Raw genomic sequence first — 14,609 nt, forward strand, 5'->3', positions numbered from 1 at the left:
CTGCAGCTGATTTCCTTTCAAAAGTCGAATGCCCTTATAAAGTAGAAGATAACCTTGCTTTTTTTATCACTCCTCCCATGTTTTAAACATTGTTCATCAAGAAATGCAGGTAGAAAGTACGTAAGATTATAATTCTTATCTTTATTTGATTAATATATACATTGCCTACCCAAAAAAAAATTAATTTTCATCTAGCCAAAGCCAGTGCCATAGCAACACCACCACCACCACCTAGTTCAAGATCTTGGAATGACCTTTGGCAAGGTGGAGGTATCATTTCAGCTCGACAGAGTGGGCAACTAGAGTGTGAGTAAAGCCACATATCGATACAAGGAACATGAAATAAGTGCTTACATTTAGGCAACCTTCTCACCTCTTCTCCCTCCTTTAATTCACACAAGCACACCGAGCAAGTAATCTGATCCCCTAAGCCCTCCTCCTTTGTATATTTGTACTTTGGTGCCGATCGTACAATTGAATTCTCTGAAACACCTGTTGTTTCTACTAATTCGACTGATGAGTTTTGGTGGAAATTGCAACACCGGATGACTATTCCGATGCAGTCGTAGATCATCGACAAGATCACGACCGATGTCATTATGACAGGAATAAGCAAGAATAAGGAAAAGAGAAGACTTAGAACATTTTCCCCCATGAGAAGAAGATTGTCATGGCTACATCCAAGAGCCTTCCTCAAACCTATACATTGGCGTTGATCACAAAGGCTGTCAATTGTAGTACTATGTGCAAATGTATATAATAAGGCATTTGCTAGGGATCATCGCAAAAGGCATTTTGCGACCGGTTGTTGCATGAGAGCGCAGCAGCAACCACCTCAGATGAATTAAATGAATAAGACAAAATGTGAGCCTATGGGCTACTCTCTCATGCAACAGCCGGTCCGCAAAATGCCTTTTGCGATGGTCCTTGGCAAATCCCTTAAAATATTGAGGAAGATGGCCAAAATTAACTTAGTTTTTTTAAGTAGTTAACACAACCAACTTAAAAGTAACTTAATGTTTAAAACTAGGGGTGTAAACGGATCGAATTCGGAGCGGATATGGCTATATCCGAATTCGATTATAGTATACACTATCCGAATTCATATTCGGATTCGGATTCGACGGATATTTAATATCTATTACCGAATTCGTATCCGTCGGATATTGTTCGAATTCGGATATTATCCGTATCCGTTTATCCGGTAAATTCGAACATTTTATTGCAGCACTTTATCTTTTTTCTCCTACTTACTCGAATGAATTTTCCAAACCCTAAAACTAAACCTCTACATTCTCTTCACAAAATTAACTCTCAAACCCTAAAATATATGAGATCCTTTTCTTCCTTTTAAAACAAAGGCAGAGAGAGAGGGAGGCGATGAGGATGGGGATGGGGATGGGGATGGGGATGGGGATGATAGTGTTGGTAGTGGTCTTTGGGTTTTTCCTTCTTTTTTTTGTATATGATGGAATGGGTTTGGGTTATTTTGATGGAATGAGTTTGGCTATTTTTGTTTTTATTTTCATTTTTCTAAAAATAATATTCACTTTTCTTATAGAAACAAAAGATAGTGTGTCATTACTAAAAATAAATATTAATGATATTATTAATAATAAATAAAAAGGATTTACTTCTCGGATTCGGATGTTAAACGGATCGGATATACCATTTACCAGATTCGCATCCGCTAAGAGCCGGATATCTCATAAACGGATTCGGATAATATCCGCTTGAAACGGATTCGGATAATATTTGCTTTAAACGGATTCGGATGTGGACGGTAATCAAATTTTCGAATATCCATTTACACCCCTATTTAAAACCCGCTTAAATTTTAGAAAAAGAATTGAATAGATGGCTCAAGTTATCTCTTTTTTTCTTGTGTGTAAAAACGGTAGAAAGTTTTTTGGAAATATTTTTCCTTTCCAAACTTTTTCTGAAAATTCCTACAATTCAAACAAGGCCTAATAGTTATTTAAATCTAGCAAGGAGCTTCCTGCCCAACAAATATGGTGTCAGAGAAGAGTACGGCTGGAGAAATATGATCCACCGGTTTCCGGATAACCGATCTAAGATCCGAGTAGATTTTTTATCAGTTTTTCCAACGGTTAGAAGAGGGTGCAACTTGGGTCGGGTCAGGTTGAGCCTTTGCTAAGAAAAAATGAATTGGAATGAACCAGAACCCATCTTGATTTTAAAGTATAAGCTTGCTAGAATATGTGGGATCCAATGGTTAGATTGTGTTAACATCTCACCGTCGAATCATCTTGGAGGTAGATTGGGTATGTTGGCTAAATGAGGAGACTAAATAAATTAGGCAAGTGGATTGGAAGAGGCAAGCAAGAAATATTATGAAAGTAGATTTAATTAGGTAGATTTGATTAGGATTCTTTCTTCCATAATTATCTTGATTTCCCTTCTATCCCTATCATGTAAGTGCTCTATATAAGCACTATCCTACTCTTTCTAATTCATCCAAGAATAATAGAAAATCTTCTTTTCAAAATTTATCAAAGCTCAACCCTTTAAACTTACCTTTTGAAGTATTTATAAGAACGGACACAAAATCGACTATGGTGAGCTAAGTGATTTTCTTGGCAATTCTACTCTATTAGTTCTTGAAATTTCTATAGTAGGGTGCAATGTTTAATTGGAGAACTATAATATGTTGCTAATATACACGTAAAAGCCCCGAGACCCTTTTTTTTTTTTTTTTGTTCTGTCTCATTTGCTGTTCCTTGTATGAGATTTCTACACTTAATGGATTGAACAAAGTAGAATGTGTAGTATTTCATTTGAACCCAGCTCTTCCACTTTCGTGTTTGACAATTCGAACTTATTTATTTTTTCAATGGTTCATTCAAATTGTTATGATTGATTTTTTGTCTACAAACCACATGTTTGAGGAAACTCATGAACGAAAACAGTTGTTACTGTGCTTTTTTTTCAAAACAAAACGATCAGTTTTTTTATAAACAGATAGCCTTAATATCAAGAGCATCAAAGAGAAGCCATGCTTCCTTGAAACAATCAGTTCGGCTACACCTTTCCATTCAAAAACGGAAATCAAAGGACGAGAAAGGAAATCTCACCAATAAAATTAAAATTGATCTAAGAAAAGAGGAGAAATGAAATATCCTGGATTTTAAGTAAGAAATCCAGGTTTTAGAAATTTCTCCCTCATCCTGAGATTTCTAAAACCTGGAAACACAATGATCTCCTACTCTCTTGCTCAACGGAAAGAAGGGCGAGAAATCAAAAAACGACAGACGGTCTCCTTCTTCTCTCGTCTCCCATCCAGGATTTTAAGGAATTCTAGGATTCTAATAGTAATGCACAATTTAAGCAACCACTTAGCCCGAATGTGTCCGTGCCAAAAGGAGCGGGCACTAATAGTAATGCACAATTTAAGCAACCACTTAGCCCGAATGTGTCCGTGCCAAAAGGAGCGGGCACTAATAGTAACGTTCTCTCTCTCAGATCTTCGCAGAGATTACTCAGTTATAGTTTTCACTGAAGTATCTTGAATGTGAGGTGCCACCTCAAATGTGCCTTCTGATACACCAATGTCCTCAAAGAATATGGGTATCGGTGTCACTCGTTGTTGAATTATAGAAGTATAACCATGACTCAGTTCTCCTCAAAAATGATTTCCTAATTACTGCACTCTCACTAAGGTTGTCATCCTGTAGAAATCCGGTATCATTTTGTGCTCTAACTTTCTTATTTGTCGGTCATAGGCCTTTTCTTCATCTAATTAATCTCATGTCTACATATCTTAGCTGTGGCTTCCTTCAAACCCATAAGAACTTAAGCAATGATAACTTGTATAATATGCTCCTCACCCTATCTATGATATATAGTATATAGTATAGTTTTGCCTCTCAGCTACATAATTCTACTCATGTGTAACTAGCATTATATACTAAGTCACGATGTAAATGCGTGGGACACATTCTGCTCTTGTTTCCTACATCTAGTTGTGATAATGGCTTTAGGGATCCTAGTTGTGATATTGGCTTTGATTTTCATTATTCAATACATCATAGACTCTCTCGGTGGAGTTGGGCATGTAGCTTAGGGGTTGAGGCTTTGTATCTTAACCTTGGGGTCGCATGTTCGATCCAGCTTACCTACCAAAACAAATAGACGTTCTTCACATACTCATTCGTCCAATCCATGACGACCCATCAAAAGCAACAAGCTACGGTTGGCGAAATTTGTTAAATATATTAACCTCTTGAATTATTGCTTGCGACAACACCGGTAACAAGAACAAGCCTCCCCAGCAATGCTCGACCCAAGTTCGAACCGAAGCGTATTTCTTTTCAATAATCATAATAGGTGGGACTTGTGACTTTAGGCTAATACATACAAAGTACAATCTTAGTCAATGTGTTTTACACTAATACATTCAAAGTACAATAGCAGAATTTAGAAATGAGTAATGTTACTTTAAAAACTTAATTTATTAGGAAGTAACCAAAATTGCGGACATTTTTAGCGTATGTAGGTCTTCTAAGACAGATAATACCCGAAACACAAATGAGGGTTATATCTGTTAGAAAACCAATGCTTACATCGTGTAGCATCTCGAAGTCTTTCACTCTCCTCGACAATGGGTTTCTCGACCATTAGTTTATCTAAGTAAATGCCTAGACGCTGCTTTTATAAGTGCACTAGTATGAAGAATACTAGGGAACAGCATTCTCTCCTCTAGATCTGCCTATTCAATATAGGGAATTGATATCTACTCTCTTCTATTGATAATGGAACTCTTCTCTCTATTTGTACCTCTCTAGTTAACTCCTATTGGAATGCTAAAAAATTGGAACAGCCGGTTAAAAGAATGTTTAACAAAGCAGGGAGTGCCATTATAAAAATAGGGGGAAAAAGGGCTTGAATGTTTTGGTTATGACGGGGAATGAGATGTAAAAACAGAGGGAGATGATCATTGACCTATACCTCTTGATATCTGCCCTTTCTCAACGCATTTCTTTAGATAAAGACTCAATTTTTCCCTTCTTGAATGGTAAATATTTGTCACGACATGGAGTGTGAAACAAATCTATGATTGAAATGAAAATGAGTTACCAATGCAAAATCCACAAAGAGCATGAAAGAATAAGCCATGCTTTCTAAAAATGGCAAATTTCTTACATTAGTAAAAAAATTGTATACTAAAACTCGTTACCAACCCTTAATTGAGAGAATTATAATTTAATGGAACTTTTTAGGCCCTAGAATCTCTAAAGGGAAGTGATATTTACGCCCCTTTTGATCACAAGGGAAACCTAGCGCCAGTGTACGAGGCAATCAAATCCACTGGATTCTTCTGACGTCAAGTACAGTAGCCCCCTTTTGGTCATTGATAGACTGGCATTGGGTGTCCCTAGTGATCAAAAGGGGCCTAAATATCACTACCCATCTCTAAAATGAGCGAGATAAAAAAATAACTAACTAAAAATAGTAAATTTGACTTCAAATTAATATTTGACCCTCTAAACAGCTTCTTTTTTAGATGCTTCGGAAAAAAGAAGCATCTAAAAAAAAAAAAAAGGTTAATGCTAGTTATAATACTTTTCACATTTTAATAAACCGGTAGGGGTCCCCGCCAAAACCCAGCTTACCTATAATAAAAAAAAAAAAGCAATGGGCCAGACTTGTGTCCAGTTGGATCAATGTACCCAACCGTGCCATGTAGCATACGTGGGGCCCATAGGCCATAGCAAAGCCTGGTTTGGATCGTTGAACAAACGGTCCCTACTAGTACTTCTACATGCTCATACTTCTGCTTGTTTAGTAGATAAGTTATATGGGACATGTTTGGATGTGCAGAAAGTTTTTTCTTTTTCTGTTTTATAATTCACATCCTTCAATCTTTTGGAATTTTAAATTCTATTGTTTAATGAATGTTGGTTTGCCTTTCATATATAGAACATTATTTAAAATATTGACGAAGCAAGAGAAGTACCCTTGCAAGAAGCAAGAGCCCAACGACAAGTTCGCCCCCATTAGATCTGGGCCAACTCTAACTCACCAAACAAAAAATGATAAAATACACTTATCTCATAGAAAAGGTCAAAATGCACTCATCTCATGAAAAATGACCAAAATACCCCGATCTCATAGAAAACGACAAAAATGCTCCTAATACCCTAGGTAGGGGTAAATAAAAGATCAGGGAATTCTGGTCATTTTCTACATGGTAGGGTTATTTTAGTCATTTTCATGAGGTCGGGGTATTAGTCCATTTTTCATGAGACATCCCTATCCATGGTTTTAAATTTCAACCGAAATCCGAATCCATGGTTTCGACCGAATCGGATTTCGGTGGGACCGAAACCGAAATTCCGAATTTTGCCAATTACCAAATTTCAGTCCGAATTTTCAGAATTTCGGACCGAAATTTTGGAAATTCCAGGAATTTCAGTCCGAATTTTCGTTTTACTGCCATTTTTTTAATTAAAAAAAATTGCTACAAAATTTCGTCCGAAATTTCAAACCCTTTCGATTTTCTGTGGGGTCCGAAACGGTTACCAAAACCAAAATTTTAAACCATGTCCGTATCTCATAGAAAATGACAAAACTATTCCTAATCCCTTTGAGGTGAGGGTAAATAAAAGATGACGGTGTTTTGGTCATTTTGTATGAGATAAGGGTTTTTTGGTTATTTTCTATGAGGTAGTTATATTTTAGTTAATTTTCCATTTGATAAATGATACTCTGGTCATTATTTATAAGATAGGGGCATTTTAGTTATTTTCTACGATGGGGTATTTGGCCATCTTTTATGAAAATGGACGTTCTGGTAATTTGATGAGATATGATGAGTATTTTGGTTATTTTATGAGATAATTTCTATAAAATAGGGTTCTTCTACTTCTAGGATTTTTCTTGTTTTGTGATTTTGTAACTTTTTTAAATTACTTTTACCATTTTCCAATTTTTTAATTCTTTTTTGCTTTTCCATTTCTTCCCAAATTTACCATGGATAGAAAAACTTATCATAAATATTTTGTTTCTTTGAGTGGCGGCCAAACTTATCATCGATAGACACACTATTTTTAGTCATTTTCTATGAGATAAGGGTACTTCGGTCAATTTTACAAGATCTAAAGATATTTTGGTCATTTTATAAGACTATTTTAGTCATTTCAACAAGATAAGGGTAGTTTGGTAATTTTATTAACATGGGCCTTTTGATTATTTTCTATGAAATATGTGTTTCATTTTCGGTATTTTGGTCATTGCTTAACAAGGGATTTGCTAGCATCCATCCCAGAAGGCATTACGCGGATGGGCTGTTACATGTGATCGCAGCCACACAGGCCACTTTTCAACAGATTTTGTCTTCATTCTTGAGATGGTTGTGCTCACATGCAACAACCCATCCGTAAAATGCCTTCTGCGATGCACACTAGCAAATCCCGCTTAGTAAATAGGATGTTTTAGTATTTCTTTCGTTTTTAGAATTTTTTTAAAGTTATCTCTTTTTTCACCTTTTTCTCATTTTTTCAAGCATTACTTTCTTTTCTTAAAAAATAACATGTATTTTCTTAGAGAAGAAAATAACAGTGTATGACTAGACTCTTGCGTTTTCTCTATTTTAAAAAAAATAACCTAAAGAAAAACCGCGATAAATGAGTTAACCAAACAATGAAAAACTTACTTTCAAAGGAAATTTTTTCCAAGAAAATAAAATTCACACATCCAAATATGCCCATAGTGTCTTTTTTTTTTTTCAAGGAAAACTATTGAGGCTACATGTAGGGGTGTAAACGGATCGAATTCGAATCGGATATAGCTATATCTGAATTCGATTACAGTATACACTATCCGAATTCGGATTCGGATTCAAATTTGACGGATATTTAATATCTATTACCAAATTCGTATCCATCGGATATTGTTCGAATTCAGATATTATTCGTATCCGTTTATCCAGTAAATTCGAACATTTTATTGCAGCACTTTATCTTTGTTCTCCTTCTTACTTCTCGAATAAATTTTTCAAACCCTAAAACCAGACCTCTACCTTCTCTTCACAAAATTAACTCTCAAACCCTAAAATATATGAGCTCTTCTTCCTTTTAAAACAAAGGCAGAGAGAGAGAGGCTATGGGGATGGATGATGGTGTTGGTAGTAGTCTTTGGGTTTTTTCTTTCTTTTTTTATATATATGAAGGAATGGATTTGGGCTATTTTGAACAAGGGAAGTGAGAGTGTGTCAGTACTAAATATAAATATTAAGGATATTATTAATAATAAATAAAAATGATTTACTTCTCGGATTCAGATGTTAAACGGATCGGATATACCATTTACCAGATTCGCATCCGCTAAGAGCCGGATATCTCATAAACGGGTTCGGATAATATCCGCTTGAAACGGATCCGGATAATATTCGCTTTAAACGGATTCGGATGCAGACGGTAATCGAATTTTCGAATATCCATTTACACCCCTAGCTACATGTGAGGCTACAATGTATGGATCATATATGCACAAAATCTTATGCATTTACTAACCATAAACAGTCCATTTATCGACATTCTTTTATATTTTTTAAAAAGATAAAGAATGAACACATCATCACAAACAAAGCATATAAATTCAAATAAATAGCATAAATCAACCAACGCGTATAAAAAATTGGCAATCAACACATATATAAAATATAAAATTGACTGAAAGGCCGCACCAAAGTCTTACGGTAAATAACTCATAAGCAAAGCTGGAACCATGATAAATTATTGCATTCTAGTGCGAATCTATGCATTTCTTCAACTGTGATACAAGTGCCACTAGGAAAGTAGGAAGGTCATCGATCTTCAAACTAGTGTTTTAGCGTAGGTCACTTGTTTAAGTTAATATAAAACAAGGTCCATAGACAGCATTAGAAATCACGAAAGTTGTTGTGGACACTTTTGATTAGGAAAAGAGCAAAGTAACAAAGCTTTACGTTTGTTTATACGTGTAGTTACTCTAAAGAAGGAAAACACCTGAAACCTTGCAAAGGTGATATCTAGGAGATGTTTGGTTAAAAGAAAGAAATGCTATTTTGTCTTTTCAACATTGGCGTTCTCCATTTTCATATGGGAAAACGCGCGGAGCAGCTGTTATAAGTGGACTCCCAAGAACACTAGATATAGAGGGGAAGGCACTTTCATTTCTTACATTAAAGAAATCTAAACAGGACTTGCTTTCATGTAAAGCAGTAAAGGGATTGAGAATTTGAACAATAATGGTTCGGTTCAATGAATTTGAACAAAAATGCATTATTATCTACTCATAATAATGCATTTTTATACTCTTACTAGCATTCTTAGCCCATATTATTCGCGGGTTAAAATAATAGGCCCCACCCCACATCAAATCATGCGGCACAAAATGTGGGCCCCACCTTATGCATAGACTTGGGTGGGGATAGTAGAACCCGCCCCATCAAAGCATGAGGTAAAATGGTGGGCCCCACCCGATGTATGGGTTTGAGTGGAATTGGAAGGACCCGCCCTATCAAAACATGCTGTCAAATGGTGTTGGTAATTTATACTCTCTTATTTCCGATACTTAATAGAAAAAACCAGCGATATAAGACGCAAGAGAGTACCATGTTAAGAAATCTTGTTCAATGTCTATATACGTGAACAATAATATTGTTCAAAGTACTTACTATATGTAAATACATACTGTATGTAGATACATAAGAAACATTCTTCAGTCTCTTCAAGGGAATTCGTTTCTTCAAGGAAATTCGTTGTGGTGGTCGCAGTAGTCACAGACTCTATAGTCACAATGGCAGCGACACCAATGGCGAAGCAGCACTAGACTCCCACCTGACAGTTCGAGCAGGAGGTTGCCGGGTTTTTTTCTAACTAAAAAGATTGGTATAAAACGTGGCACCAGAGATGTGGGCGAAGCAGCACTAGACTCCCACCTGGCAGCGACCGAAATCTGACCGACACTAAAATGCATCAAAACCGAAACGGTCATTTATTTCGGTCGAAATTTTGGTTTTTCCGAAATCTGACCCAAAAAATCTGTTATTTTAATATTTCAAATTACCGAAATTTAATATGGAATAAAATATTCGTTTCAGGTTATGTACCAGATTTTGACCGAAATTTCAAAATTTCGGTCGAAACCGGTACCGAAACCGAAATTTTAAACCTTGGCTATGGGTAGGGAATAGACAGTGCCTATTTGACAATTAACTCCTTAATAGTCTGTATAAAATGTAGCCACCATCAATATTAATTATTAGAACCCAAACCATATTATAAATTTTTGAAGAGTTCCTTTTTTTCTGTTTTTCGATCTGTAATCACCTATATAGATCTATACTATCCACCTAATTGAACCATCTCACCGGGTAATCCTACTATTTGCAGCTAAGAAATTATATGTACATGGTGAGTCTCATTCCAAACCCAAATACCTTCAATTATATATTGTGAGAGACGTTGATGGATCACATTCAACACCCAAAAGTACATTCAATTAGATAGGGTTCAGAATAAAAAAAACGTACGGTTCCAAAGAAACAAAGACGCCAAACAAAATATAAACATTTAGGCCATCTTTGGCAGCCATGAAAGTTATTTAATGGAACATTAGTTTATTAATTGATGGGAAAGGGACAAGGAGGGTGTGAGAGGGGGAGAATTGAGAGAGCATGAGTTAGGAGGCTGAAATTAGGTAATAGAAAATTAAACTCCACTCAAAATAGGGTAAGTTTTTCCTATTTTTGAACTATTTAAAACTTCCCCTCACTCCTGCACTCTCAATTCTCTACCTCTCCCACTTTCTGGATTACCACTTGCAAACAATTTATCCAAACATAGCCTTAGGGTTTATACTTGAATTTTAAACGTATAAAATAGGGCCCTTGCATCTATCATTCCTCATAAACTAAACTATTTTAAACTGAAAGCTAATCTTGTTTTATAATCTTCCTTTTAATTAGAGAGACGAGGAGAGAGAATAGCTAGGGTTTTGTTAAGGAGGTCCACCACTTCGAGAGACAAATACATACACGAAACGAAAGGGAGCAAAGTCTCTCTCTCTCTCTCTCTCTCTCTCTGACGGAACTTTGACGTTATTATGATAACGGACGTCCTAAGGCCGACCTGGACGTTACCGTTAACTAACGGCAAGGCCAGTTTTCACACGACGGCTGTAACCGGTGTAGGCTATGACCGAGAGACTGCCGTCTACATGAGACGGTTTTCACAAACAGAATCCGTTATCGTTTATCTCTCTGTCTCTCTTTCTTTCGCTCTCCTGTTTTTTTCTTCTTTGACGCAATGGAGAAGATCAGTGTTGCCTCTCACGGATTCTTTTTGGTTTCAGATTTCAGAAGGTAATGTAAAAAAACCCAAAGAAAGAAAGAAAATCTGATTCATTTTTTATGGGTTTTATGGAATTCTAGGGGTAGGGTTTGTGGGTTTTTTGTAGATCTTTAATTTAATATTGATTTTTCTTCAAGTTTTGGGAGTGAATTTTGGGAGATTCTAGGCGGGTTTTTTCTTTTATGTTTAAGGATCCTGAAATTCCTCTCCTTTTTGTGTGTTTTGGATCGAAAAGTGGGGAAAAGATTCATTTTTTTTTTTTACTTTTTTTTCTTGTTTAAGATTATTTCGTTTATTGTTGTTTTGTTAGGGTTTCTGAAATTCCTTGAAGGGTTTGTTTTTATTTTGGATTTTGTTGATGGGTTTTGGGTATTATTGTTGTATGTTCTTTGATTGATGTCTTTATGTCTTTATAGGGTTAAGGCTTTTTTTTAGATTTATTTTCTTTAACTTTTTTCTTGTTAAAGATTATATCGTCCACTGTTGTTTTGTTAGGGTTTCTGAAATTCCTTGAAGGGTTTGTTTTGATTTTGGATTTTGGTGATGCGTTTTGGGTATTATTGTTGTATATTTTTTTACTGATGTCTTTCTAGGATTTCTTCAAAAAAAAATAAAAATAAAAAGAATTTAATGTTGGGATTTGGATGATGGTGGGTTTGGGTATTGATGTTTTCCAGGGTTTCTCTTTGCTAGGGATTCTGAAATTCTTCAGAGGGTTGGTGTTGTGATTTTGGTGATGGTGGGGGGTGGATTTGGGGTGGTATTGATTTGATTGACTGAATGTTCTAGGGTTTCTGAGGTGGGTTTTCTGGAATGGATTTATGAACGTGTTCGTGAGATGCTTTTGTTGACTGTGGTGGAACTTGAAATCCACCAACAAGATAAGATTGAAAGGGATATAAGAAACAAAATGGGAGAAGCCCTCCTCACAACCCTATCCATGGAAAATCACCACCCATCCACACTCCTGTCCATGGACTCGAGTGCGGCCTCAGCCCACGACGACTGCGATCGCAAGATCAATCGGCAGATCATCCTCTCCCGCGGCCCACCCGACATAAATCTCCCCTTGTCGGCCGAACGCAGTCCTCCTCCACAGACATGGAATCCCGACCCATGTGATATCCTAGACGTCAGCCTAGGGTCTCAAATCTACGAAACTGAGACCCTCATTAGTCTCCCCAAGGTCGGACGAAAGTGTGCCAAACGCGGAGATAGCATCTGGGGCGCCTGGTTTTTCTTCAATTTCTACTTCAAACCTGCATTGGCCGACAAATCAAAGGGTAAGATCACACGTGATGCCAATGGCATGTCGGGGTTCGATAAGTCAGACCTTCGTCTTGATGTTTTCCTAGTCCAGCACGATATGGAAAACATGTATATGTGGGTTTTCAAGGAGAGGCCCGAGAACGCATTGGGCAAGATGCAGCTGAGGAGTTACATGAATGGTCATTCTCGTCTGGGAGAGCCACAATTCCCGTTCAGTGTTGATAAAGGATTTGTCCGATCACATAGAATGCAGCGTAAACAGTATAGAGGCCTATCTAACCCACAATGTGTGCATGGAATTGAGGTTGTTAGGTCACCCAATTTATCTGTGATTACTGAGAACGAACGTAAAAGGTGGATGGAGCTAACGGGCAGGGATTTGAACTTTTCTATCCCTTCTGAGGCGAGCGATTTTGGGTTGTGGAGAAATCTTCCTAACACGGAGTTTGAGCTCGAGAGGCCTCCTGCCCCTTTGAAAAGTAATTCACATACTCACGCAAGGAAATTGCTTAATGGGTCTGGTTTGAATTTGTCAACACAATCGTCAAGTCATGTTAGTGGGGACGGGATGGACCTTTCACCTCTATGTAACAAACGGCGGAAAGATTTTTTCCCACATGGGAATGATGATGATTGTTGCTTGCCAGTTAATTCGTTTTCCGATCGTGTTCAAGATATGGAGATCCACCCCATAGAGCCTACATGGGTGAATGATTTTTCCGGTGTGATGAGGCACACATATGGGCCAGTTACAGCTGCGAAGACTATATACGAGGATGAGGAAGGGTATTTGATAATGGTTAGCTTACCTTTCTCAGATCTACAGAGGGTGAAGGTTTCTTGGAGGAACACACTTACTCATGGGATCGTGAAAATACTTTGTGTCAGTACAGCTCGGATGCCCTTCATAAAGAGACATGATAGGACATTCAAGCTCACAGATCCATCCCCTGAGCACTGCCCTCCAGGGGAGTTCATAAGGGAAATATGTCTTGCAACTAGGATCCCAGAGGATGCTAAGCTAGAGGCATATTATGATGAGACCGGTACTGTGCTAGAGATTATGGTGCCAAAACTCCGTGTTGGGCCTGAAGAACATGAGGTTCGTGTGTGCCTTCGCCCTCACCTTGGTACTAATGAGCTTATGTTGACTTAAAAGGTGGGGACTGAAAATTGTACGGGTGCTGTCTTGGTCCATGTTCCATTGTTTACTAACTTTGTACCACAAAATGAAAATCTATGATATGAAAAGTGCATCCCTACGATGCACATTTTCCATTATCAACTCGGTTTCATGGAATGCTTTGACTTTTTATTTTTTTTCATCTGGATTGACTTTTGTTGGGATTGCCACTCAGTCAGAGACTTGAAGATATGCGGAACATGGTAAGTATCTATTTTTTTATAATGGTGGTAAGAATTTTTCAATACTGTTACTTAGCTGCTATTTCTTGTTTCTAATTCTGGAAATCCTTGTAAAACTCAATTTATTTTGCTATCTATTTTGCTCGTTTGTGGGCAATTTTAAGCATCGCATCCTTATGCCAGTTTTGCAGTCTTTTGATGTATTGGCGTCCTAAGGATTTTTCATCATATAAAATATTTTACCAAATATAATTGCACAATGCTGTATAGGCACTCATGATGGATGTGTAGTACAGAAATTTTATCTGTACTGGTGATATTTAAGAAAGTTATTATGTCTTTTGTGAAGTACAATAAATAATGAAATTGATCACTAGGACGGTGATTTGAGTAATTTTGTTCTTGTATTTCCATTGATGACCAGGTTTGACTTTCTGTTGTCGGTTTAAGTAAAAGACTAACTATTCATATGATTGATAAAGGCCGTTGTTACAGATGGACCTAAAAGATTTTTCTCAGATTCTTTAACAGTGGTTCTTTCCTGACTTCTTAGGCTCGAATATTACAAAAGCGGGTATATACTGTGGACGGCATATTCCCCAGCACCCCGGTTTGAGT

At 37.0% G+C, this 14,609-nt stretch overlaps 1 protein-coding gene across 2 annotated transcripts; it reads left to right on the forward strand.

Annotated features, from left to right (window-relative positions):
• Positions 1 to 11,021: 11,021 nt before the first annotated feature.
• On the forward strand, positions 11,022 to 14,157 carry LOC143847855 (uncharacterized). Of its 2 annotated transcripts, none has more exons than XM_077356646.1 (2): positions 11,022 to 11,368; positions 12,035 to 14,157. In XM_077356646.1, exon 2 carries the CDS (start codon positions 12,196 to 12,198, stop codon positions 13,780 to 13,782), a length of 1,587 nt encoding a protein of 528 aa, XP_077212761.1. In that variant the 5' UTR covers positions 11,022 to 11,368; positions 12,035 to 12,195; the 3' UTR covers positions 13,783 to 14,157. The 2 variants fall into 2 exon arrangements, with proteins under 2 accessions (XP_077212761.1, XP_077212760.1); XM_077356645.1 differs by having other exon boundaries at positions 12,051 to 14,157.
• Positions 14,158 to 14,609: the final 452 nt, after the last annotated feature.

The sequence above is a fragment of the Tasmannia lanceolata genome, unplaced genomic scaffold, assembly GCF_043159265.1.
Source record: "Tasmannia lanceolata isolate RefF3 unplaced genomic scaffold, GAP_Taslan_0.1 ptg000016l, whole genome shotgun sequence".
In the NCBI taxonomy this organism is placed as follows: domain Eukaryota; kingdom Viridiplantae; phylum Streptophyta; class Magnoliopsida; order Canellales; family Winteraceae; genus Tasmannia; species Tasmannia lanceolata.

Bases quoted from the DNA above. Each gene is read 5' to 3' on its own strand.
- LOC143847855 (XM_077356646.1), top strand. From the start codon at position 12,196: ATGCTTTTGTTGACTGTGGTGGAACTTGAAATCCACCAACAAGATAAG.